Consider the following 9,234-nt stretch of genomic DNA (forward strand, 5'->3'; position numbering starts at 1 on the left):
TTCTCGTATGTGTATGTGTATATGTCCAGGAAATTTACAACTTATAAATATATGTAGATAGATTTAAAACGACGTCATTAAAAAGTTTACTCAAGCACGATCATTAAACATTAAAATCAGATTCTTTAACAACACTCAGAATATCTAACTTTGTTAGATTAAACTTTTTTCGCGCTTTGATAGTTGACGACAGTGCAAAAGTCTTACATTGTTAAAAAAGTATGTCACTCACCGCACGACGAAGTTTCAATAGCGCAGCGGATTGGCGGCTAGCAATGCGATGATTTGCGATAACATAACTGTTGCTTCTGATGCTAAATGATAGCCCGATATGCCGAATAGAATGGGGATACGTTGGCCGCGCGTTCCGTACCAACGGATAGACGGTGCGCGACTGTGCGCCCGCCACTCTCGCGGTCCCCCTTTTATGGGTCGTCGCTCGCGCGTCCACTCAAACGTCGACACTCGCTACTTGACGGCTAACATCGTCGCTCGGATGCAAATGAATCTCCATCGCTCGTAGCGTTATTTTCAACTAGGGAGAGAGAGGGATATTAGTTTTATAAGTCTCAAGATGCATTAGCAGTTGTCTTAAATCTACACATCATCAAATATACCGTTGAAAAATGGCGGCCACTTTCGTGAACGTTTATTTGTTCATGTCGAGGAAATTTATGTAAATTACAAATATATTTATACGGGTAGACAGACTTAAAATGATGTTACTGAAACTTTACCGAGTGCGGCTATTAAAAATTCAGGAACATTCAGAATATGTAATTTTGTCGGACTAAACTTTGAATCTCGTTGAGATAATTGGCGCAGAGTGTAAAAATGGCGAGAATGTAAAAATCTTACGTTGGACTGTTGAAAAAGTTTATAACTCACCGCGCAATCAAATTCAACAGTGCAGAGGCTCGATGGGCAGTGATGCAACGATTTTTAAAGATATAATTACTTTTTCTGATGTTAAATGATACACTAAATAGAATAAGGTACGGCTACCGCGCGTTCCGTGCCAACGAACAATCGCGACTGTGCGCCCGCGAGCTTCCCCTTATATCATTGGCGCGAACATTCAATGTTGATATTCACCAATAGCTAACGTCACTTCGATAATGAATCTCGCGAATAAACTGCATTATAAATTAAAAAACTGTATAATTATTTTATAATTCTTTAGCCTACTTTTGGATACAATCTATATATAATATAAATGATTTATAATAAAAATATTTGAAAAATTTTAAAATATATAAAATTCATACCAGAATTTGCACATATATATATACTTATTTGAATTAATACTTGAAATATTTAGAATTTGCATATATATGTAATTCATAAAATATATAATATATAAAATATATATAACTTATAAAATTTTATATTGCGAGTTTATTATATATATATTATATATATATTTTTTTATTATATATAATTTATATAATAAACTCGGAATATAAAAATTATAAATAGAATTTTATCCTGGATTCTGTCACAAATGAAAGAACATCTAATGAATATGCTTTCTTAAAAAATAATTTATAAATATAGACATCATATTAGAATCATTATACTTCGAAATGTGAAACATACACATGTAACGAAATAAATAATGTATATATGCATTTCTCATAGCTCCGGTATACATTTAAATTCATGACGAGAAATTTCGCGCTGGTATGAATGCGCATGCGTCTAAATAGAATCTTATTTCATTTTATTTCCGGCAACTAAAGCAACTGCAAAAAAGAATATTTGCAATATAAATATGTTCTTGGTAATTTGTATTGAGAAGTAAAAATCAATATGTGTAAAATTATATAAAAGACATCACATACAAATAAAATGATAATAAGATTTATTTTTATATTAGAATTGATTTGGATATACAAGTATTACAAATTGTTGGCACACTGTTTATTAAGGTAATTTTCTTTTTGCGGGCTCTTCGTGTACTCTAACGGGAAGAGTGGAGCGTGGGCCACATTTCCACACATTACCATCCTTGTCTAGTATACTAGCGCTTGCTGTAATTTGATATTGACCACCGCTACCCGTACCACCAGCAGTATTTCCACCAGCTGCGCATGGAAATGCAATTGCAGGTCCTGGAATTCCTAAGGAAAGTAAAAATTCACAAGCGAAGAAATCGCGATGAGGTATTACCGTTTGCTGCAATTCATTTATATTAGAATCCTGTGAACAAAAAAATAAATTATTTGATATCATTATTTAATATAGTTTCATGACTCTTGTTTATTGAATCTTTTAATGCTTCTTTTCTCATCTCTAATTTATTTTCAACATTGTCAAATATTTTATATAGCTTATACATTGTCATCGTTTGATACAATATAATAATACTGTTTAATTTTTAACTAATATATAAAAGAGAGTTATTAAAAATTCAATTAAAAATAAATAATATCAAAACTTTAATCGTACTTTTTTATGTACAATAATCTAAGAAAAACATAAAGATCCTATATATTCATAAGCATTTCAAATACATATAGGATTCAAATAAAAGGAAGAAATAATAGAAGAAAAGAAATAAAAAAAGATATCCACTGATACAGTTTTTCAAATATGTAATCTAAAGAAGAAAAGCAAAGAAAAGCATAAGAGAAAGGCATTTGCCAAAAAATTCAACACATGTGAAAAATAGACAAAAATTATATAAAATAAATACGTCAATGCAATTTAAAAACACGCATATAATAAAAAAATAGGAGACATAAGAGACGTTTATAAGTCCTTGACAATTAATTAATTCTGAAAAGCTTGATTGTTTTATCTATGTAATTATAAGATATGTAATATTAAATGTTTTATTTACCTTCTGATCAGAATTTATTTTTGAAGGTGGTGTTGTCGAGATAGAAATGCACACGGCGGCAACAGAGCGGAAAAGGGATGCTCTTCGACCGTGTCGCAATACACCTTCGACTTTAAGTGCCAATTGACTACCTTGCGGCACAGAAACGGGTTCACCGAGAACACGTGGTTGAGGCGATACTGATAGCTTAATGCTAGTTGTCTGTAGCGTTTGGAAGAAATACCTCGGTATTGGCAATCTCATTGTTCCGCCAGCGAGTAATGTGACTTGCGATATCAAACAACTGACTCTTAAATGACTGATGGCTCCAGTCTTACCATCGGCACCCACCCATGCTGGTGCTAAACAACGCAATTCGGTGCAACAACGAGCCAATTGCCGCATTTCCACGGACTCACCGAAGTAAAAATTCATGGAATCATTCTGTTGTTGATACATTGATATACTGGGACCGCCACAAACTCGCTCTACGCTGTTCGCGATTAATCGACACATTTCTTGTAATCTATATAAGGTAAATTAAGGTAAATATTCAAAAATATATATGATTAAAGAAATGACAGTTAACCAATTAATAGCTTATTAATGAAAGGATACGCTCGAATATTCGCCAATGATCCTGGATCAGCATCAAAAGCTGATTGATACAATTTTTGATAATTGTCCGCACAGTTTTTTAAATCTTGCGCTGACTTTCTTAACTGAAAGAAAGAGACAAACATAATTTGATAACATATATCGTATCATAGAATGTGTTCTATAAATATATCTAATCAAATATCTAATCAAATTCAAATCATTTCATAATTATACACAATTGTAGAAATCATACCTGATGTGTAACACGACCATATCTTTGGAGGTCATCTTTTGTTGCAATGACAACAGTGACAGCTATAGCAGGTGGTGGTGCAGTGCACAAAGATCTGAAAGTAATCTTTGGTTTTTTTCTGTTACTTTTTTTTAATTATATATATATATTATATTGTTGCTTACATGCATGAATGCAATAGCTGAACTATAGATTGTAAGAATTCACAACGTAATTTCGAATATTCACTTGGAAACTGCAAACTGCGCAGTGGAGTGCTGGCGGCTTTAAGAGACGCGCAAGCGCTCGCATAACGTGCTATCGCTCCATTCAATTTCTCCACAATCTCAGCTTTTGTAAAATTTTCTTCGCCTTCTTTTTTACCCCTATATATTATACATTATGTTATAGAAAGAATATAGATATATAAAATAACACATATTGATATTTTGCATACAAGCAAAGCAAATAATACCTACATGAGACAACATTCCGCTTTTGTAACTAATTCTAAACCAGACAACCAAAAATGCAGTTGTTCCGATGCTACAGTTTCTTTTAGACTTTTAAATATTTCGGTGGCAATTGTATGATGACCATATCTTGCGGCGCTACGCGCAATGCGATATTTCGCCCAACCATCTACATTTTTTACAACATTGTCTACTGCTTCCAAACATTCTAAATTCCATTCATATCCTCCAGCCACCATTTGGAACAGTAATGTACAAAGCATTACCTATGAAAATTGAATTAAAATAGAATTTTTCAAGTAGTTGTTTATCGAGATATTAAACTTTCTTAAGTGAAATAATTGTTTTCATACATTATATGATAGAATATATATTACCTTTGTATGTACATGTGTAGTTTGTTTAAGTTTTATCAAAATGTCTGCCAAAAGTGACAACAACGTATTTTCTCCTAAACTACCAATAGCGCCTAAGGCTTCGCACAGAGCGACCGTTTGCCTCTCATTCTGACCATTTTCTATGCTGGCATTAATAAGGGTAGAACCAATAGCGTCGACAAATATAGCGCAATGACTAGGTTGCGATTGACACAATTTTACTGTTGAACGTAAGCACACCTTCAACTGATACAAATGTTTGTCGTCCAAGGCTAATAATACAATTAGAGATTCGAGACAAGAAATGACATCTTGTATACCATAAGCAGGCAGTCCTTCTTCATAACTACAAAATAATTTATATTAATTATATATATAAATTAATGTGTATGTGTATGTGTAATTGAATATATATATATATATATATATATATATATATATATATATATTTTATATTTAAAGAAAAATATATGTATATATACCAGTAACAGGCAACTCTGGAAAGAATAGTAATTGCTTTTACTGCAACAAAGGGATCAGGAGAATAACAAGCATTTAGACATAACTGTAATAAAGAACTATTTTCTTCCATATTTGCATCACATGTCACAGCATTTTGGCTAAGTACCTATGCATTATAGAATTTCAATAAATATGTGTTCATGTATATAAATATATACATTGTAAATGTTTGCAACTAAATGTGATTTATTAATTTAACTGACCTCAATTACATCCAAAGTACGTATAAGAAGATCTGTATTTCCTGCACCATCTTGCAAAAGTGTTGTAGTACTCTCTGTGAATTATTATGTACTGATTATATCATTTATAGAAATATTAAATATACAATGTAAGTATAATAAATTACAAATAAATTTGTACCAATTAAGTTATTAAGAGCACCCTGTGGCCAGAGATGTGCTCCTCTTCTGGCTAAACTATGCAGAAGATGTAATGCGTGACGTTTTACAGACAATCTTGGATCATCTTGTAAATAGCGTAACAATAACACAACTTGTTGTGGCACATCTATTAACGTTGCAGAAGCCAGTGTACTTAGTGCACTCAGAGTGACTCTCACAAATTCAGCTGCCGGATAACTTGCAAGAAGCTCCATACATAATTCATTTACCTTCAATATAATAATATATATACTTGTATATATAATTATATTGAAATTTGCATATAAAATATATAAAACATACTAAATACATATAAATAATATTACCTACCATTGATGCTGTGAAAATATCATGATGCATATATTGTAGAATCGGTATAAGTTGCAATTTCATTGAAGCAGGTGTAGCTTGGCCCCTAATCATATCAGAAATCTTACTGCACATTGATACAGCAAACAACTTGGACTGTGCTGCAAACATTTGGGCAGCATATATTGCAGCTTCTACTTCAACTGAATCATGGGAGTCCAAAGATCTTCTTATGCTATGATGTACCTTGAAATTATTTTATCATTTTTGTAAAGTCAAATTTACATGCAATTATATTTATTGAATAATTAAATGTATTACTTGTTGTCTTTCAGGAATGATACCAGCTACACTGCCTAGTGTACGCAAAGTAAGAGCCCTAGCAACTGGATCATTTGAATGTATAACACTATAAATACGCCTTACAAATTCATCTACATTCAAGATTTTATCAAGATGCTTTTCGCTCTGTTGACATACTCTTAGAACCCATACTCTTAAAAAATTACTGCCAGTGCGAAATACTTCAGCCAATTTCAATAGAGATGAATTTATTAATATTGGAAATGGGTACTTTTCAAACAATCTAGGAAAACGTACTATGGCTTCACATTGTTCTCCAGTTTTGGTAGAACGTAAACCTACAATCATATTTAACAAAAATTGACATTCATATAATATCAATTACATATGTATATATATATGTATATAAACTATAATATTTAAATAATTACTAATGTCAGTATTATTTTATTTGCACATATTCGGAAATACTTGTTTCACAACTAAAGTTCGGAAAATTGATAATATAAACAAACCTTTATCAAGCTCAATGAGGGCTGTATTCGCATCTTGTTCGGGTTCTCCAAGACCAGTATCGTTAAACGCATTCATTCTCATTCCGATCATATTTTTCACAATACACGTAAAATTAATTTAAAAAACTATGCTAACAACTTTCATTCGTTGATCAACTGTTGTAACCTCTCTTGAAATAATACTTTGACAATTTTAATCTTATAAAGAGTTTACAAAAGTAGATTTAGCAAAATACCGAGCTATATATAGAAAAATTATCACATGTGTAATTAATTAATTATTTATTTCTATCTGTCTTCGTTTCAATTCTTTGATCCAGCCCGCCATTACGGCTCACGGCTGTCATCACACATAAAATTCCAAGCACGTAAGACGTAAACGTAAGGAAATCGACCAATCACGGTCAAGTATTAGCCCCTCCAAGGGGTCAAAACTCGACCGTGATTGGTCGATTTCCTTACGCTTATGTCTTACGTGCTTATGGAATTTCATGTGCGAAAGCCTTTACTATGGTTACGAATTTTCAAAATGAACCTAGATAATGTTTCATGCATGTGAATCATCGATTGATTCCGGCACGACATCTTTTATCTTCCACGGCAGTTACAGAAGGTCCAAAGTTCATGACACAGTAGGGTCGCCGTGCAATTGACAAACTTTGACAAGTGCGATAATCGAAGGATTAGTACTCTCGCAAAAACGGAGTAATTTGAGGTTTTCGTGCGCGATATTTGCGGTAAGAAAAAAAAGGAAAACTCTTGCAACTGAAGGAATACCAAGAACAATTCGACGAACGACGACTATATCCGGACGCTACAATGGTAGACTACAGCAAATGGAAGAATATTGAAGTAAGGATGTGTTGCTCATTTTCCGGGTCCAGTGCTCTTGTGGAAAATTCTAGACTTGAGACTGAATTCCGCCGGCTATGTATAACTTTTTATATCGAAAATTATTTTATTATTGATGAAACGTCAATTACGTCAATTGTGGTTCGAAGATTCAGAGTTATATATTTATCGCAAAAATATAGAACAAAATATTTTATTTGCTACAGATTTTAATGTGCTTAAATATTGCAAATTACTTCGTTTCTTGATTATCAATTTTTTTATCATTATATGTTAAACAAAAACAATATATATTTAGATTTTATTCATAGAAATGCAGTTTTGTATTGGTAAATATTGTTCTCTTAGATTTCAGATGATGAAGATGATACACATCCAAACATTGATACGCCGTCCTTATTCAGATGGCGTCATCAGGCACGACTTGAGAGGATGGAAGAACGTAAGAAAGAACAGGAGGAACACAATAGGAAAAAAGCAGAGTATGAAAGACATTTGTTGAATAAATGTCTTTTTCTATAAAATTAAGTTAATATTTAAAGTTAAGTTTATATTTTACATTTTACTTGTTATTTTAGAATATTGCAGAAATTAAAAGATACAAAAGAAAAATTAGCTAAATTAGAAAGCGAGCAGAAAGATTCAGCTGATTTTACTACATTAAAAAAGGTTCTTCAAGATCTTGAAGAAGAAGAGAAGAATATTCAACAAAAAGAGGAGGAAATGAAAAAGAAAGAAAGATTGACACCTTGGAATGTAGATACCATTGGCCAAGATGGTTTTACCAAAACTGTGATAAATAAAAAACCTCTTAGAAAGGATGCAGATGCTGGTTTATCTGATGAAGAAAAGGAGAAACGGATGAAGCAATTTGTTAAAGAAAATGAGAAAAAATTGAAAGAATTTGGCATGCTGAGGAAATATGATGACAGTAAAAAATTCTTACAAGAGCATCCGTATTTAGTTTGCGAGAATACAGCAAATTACTTAGTTGTCTGGTGTATTAATTTAGAAATGGAAGAAGTAAGCAGTTTTGCAACAAATGGAGTTTTTAACAGTTAATAATTATCATAAGTTCTGTATTACAATATATTTAACATATATTTTCAGAAACATGGTTTAATGGAACATGTTGCTCATCAATGTATATGTATGCAATATATATTGGAACTGTCCAAACAATTGGAGGTTGATCCGCGGGCGTGTGTCGGATCTTTTTTCAGTCGTATTCAAATTGCTGAAGTAGAATACAAAAATTCCTTCGATGATGAACTGAGGGCATTTAAGGATAGAATACGCAAGAGAGCAGCAGAAAATGTGGCTGATGCGGTCAGAGAGGTTGAGGAGGCTGAGGAGGAAGAGAGAAAAGCTCGTCTAGGTCCTGGCGGACTTGATCCGGTTGAAGTGTTTGAAAGTCTTCCAGAGGTAAATAAAAATTTGTCTTGTAACATAAAAGTCAATATATTATATAGAGTGTCTTTCTTCTCTGATCTCTTTGTTCTCTGTTTCAGTGTTTACAAAAATGCTTCGAGGCGCAAGATATTCCTTTGTTGCAACAAACGATAGCCTCAATGTCAGAGGAAGAGGCGACATATCACATGAAACGTTGCGTCGATAGTGGTCTATGGGTTCCCGATGCAAAAGCCAAGGAAAAGGAGGAGCAACAAAAGGCTACGAAAGAAACACCAGATCCGGAATAACGACATTTTATTTGATCGCATCTATATATAATTATTGATACTCAGTAAAAATCAGTATCTCAGTTATACAGGAGTATTCTTTATGCATAATACGACAGGTACATTAACAATAAAGTTGTCTTTACGAACTCAGACAATGTGATT

General features: G+C 32.7%; 3 protein-coding genes across 7 annotated transcripts in view; 1 reads left to right on the forward strand and 2 right to left on the reverse strand.

The window, feature by feature from the left end:
• Window positions 1-1,176, reverse strand: part of LOC145976989 (lachesin) — a 34,874-nt gene extending 33,698 nt beyond the window's left edge. Inside the window, exons 1-2 of the mRNA XM_083108598.1 lie at window positions 889-1,176; window positions 233-535 (exon numbers count right to left, since the gene is read on the reverse strand). The gene's annotated coding sequence lies outside the window, so the exon portion shown is untranslated. The remainder of the gene's footprint in view (window positions 1-232; window positions 536-888) is intronic.
• A 671-nt stretch (window positions 1,177-1,847) lies between these two features.
• Ints7 (Integrator complex subunit 7) lies at window positions 1,848-7,384 on the reverse strand. 4 transcript variants are annotated; one of them, XM_083109423.1, is made up of 14 exons: window positions 7,074-7,384; window positions 6,539-6,778; window positions 6,042-6,361; window positions 5,742-5,966; window positions 5,392-5,641; window positions 5,232-5,305; window positions 4,989-5,134; window positions 4,507-4,852; window positions 4,136-4,395; window positions 3,842-4,042; window positions 3,678-3,771; window positions 3,443-3,546; window positions 2,846-3,350; window positions 1,848-2,202 (listed from the first exon to the last, which is right to left on the reverse strand). In XM_083109423.1, the coding sequence occupies exons 2-14, from the start codon at window positions 6,627-6,629 to the stop codon at window positions 1,927-1,929; spliced, it is 2,892 nt and encodes a 963-aa protein (XP_082965549.1). In that variant the 5' UTR covers window positions 6,630-6,778; window positions 7,074-7,384; the 3' UTR covers window positions 1,848-1,926. The 4 variants fall into 4 exon arrangements, with proteins under 4 accessions (XP_082965549.1, XP_082965550.1, XP_082965547.1 ...); XM_083109424.1 differs by lacking the exon at window positions 7,074-7,384 and having other exon boundaries at window positions 1,848-2,123; window positions 6,539-6,889; XM_083109421.1 differs by lacking the exon at window positions 7,074-7,384 and having other exon boundaries at window positions 6,539-6,889.
• Cdc37 (cell division cycle protein 37) lies at window positions 7,146-9,227 on the forward strand. Of its 2 annotated transcripts, none has more exons than XM_083109429.1 (5): window positions 7,146-7,469; window positions 7,739-7,872; window positions 7,969-8,413; window positions 8,501-8,815; window positions 8,902-9,227. In XM_083109429.1, exons 2-5 carry the CDS (start codon window positions 7,823-7,825, stop codon window positions 9,088-9,090), a joined length of 999 nt encoding a protein of 332 aa, XP_082965555.1. In that variant the 5' UTR covers window positions 7,146-7,469; window positions 7,739-7,822; the 3' UTR covers window positions 9,091-9,227. The 2 variants fall into 2 exon arrangements, with proteins under 2 accessions (XP_082965555.1, XP_082965554.1); XM_083109428.1 differs by having other exon boundaries at window positions 7,147-7,390.
• The last annotated feature ends 7 nt before the right edge of the window (window positions 9,228-9,234 follow it).

This window comes from Camponotus vicinus, unplaced genomic scaffold (assembly GCF_025532165.1).
Source record: "Camponotus vicinus isolate PSW18456_S1 unplaced genomic scaffold, iyCamVici1.0 SCAF_9, whole genome shotgun sequence".
NCBI classification, from domain to species: domain Eukaryota; kingdom Metazoa; phylum Arthropoda; class Insecta; order Hymenoptera; family Formicidae; genus Camponotus; species Camponotus vicinus.

Excerpts from the sequence above, each read along its gene's own strand:
- Ints7 (XM_083109423.1), bottom strand. The coding sequence starts at position 6,629 with ATGATCGGAATGAGAATGAATGCGTTTAACGATACTGGTCTTGGAGAA. Across the intron at positions 5,642-5,741 it reads ATATTTTCACAGCATCAATG|GTAAATGAATTATGTATGGA; the intron begins GTAGGTAATATT and ends ATTATATTGAAG. Across the intron at positions 4,396-4,506 it reads CTACACATGTACATACAAAG|GTAATGCTTTGTACATTACT; the intron begins GTAATATATATT and ends CAATTTTCATAG.
- Cdc37 (XM_083109428.1), top strand. The coding sequence starts at position 7,358 with ATGGTAGACTACAGCAAATGGAAGAATATTGAA. Across the intron at positions 8,414-8,500 it reads TTAATTTAGAAATGGAAGAA|AAACATGGTTTAATGGAACA; the intron begins GTAAGCAGTTTT and ends ATATATTTTCAG. Across the intron at positions 8,816-8,901 it reads TGTTTGAAAGTCTTCCAGAG|TGTTTACAAAAATGCTTCGA; the intron begins GTAAATAAAAAT and ends TCTCTGTTTCAG.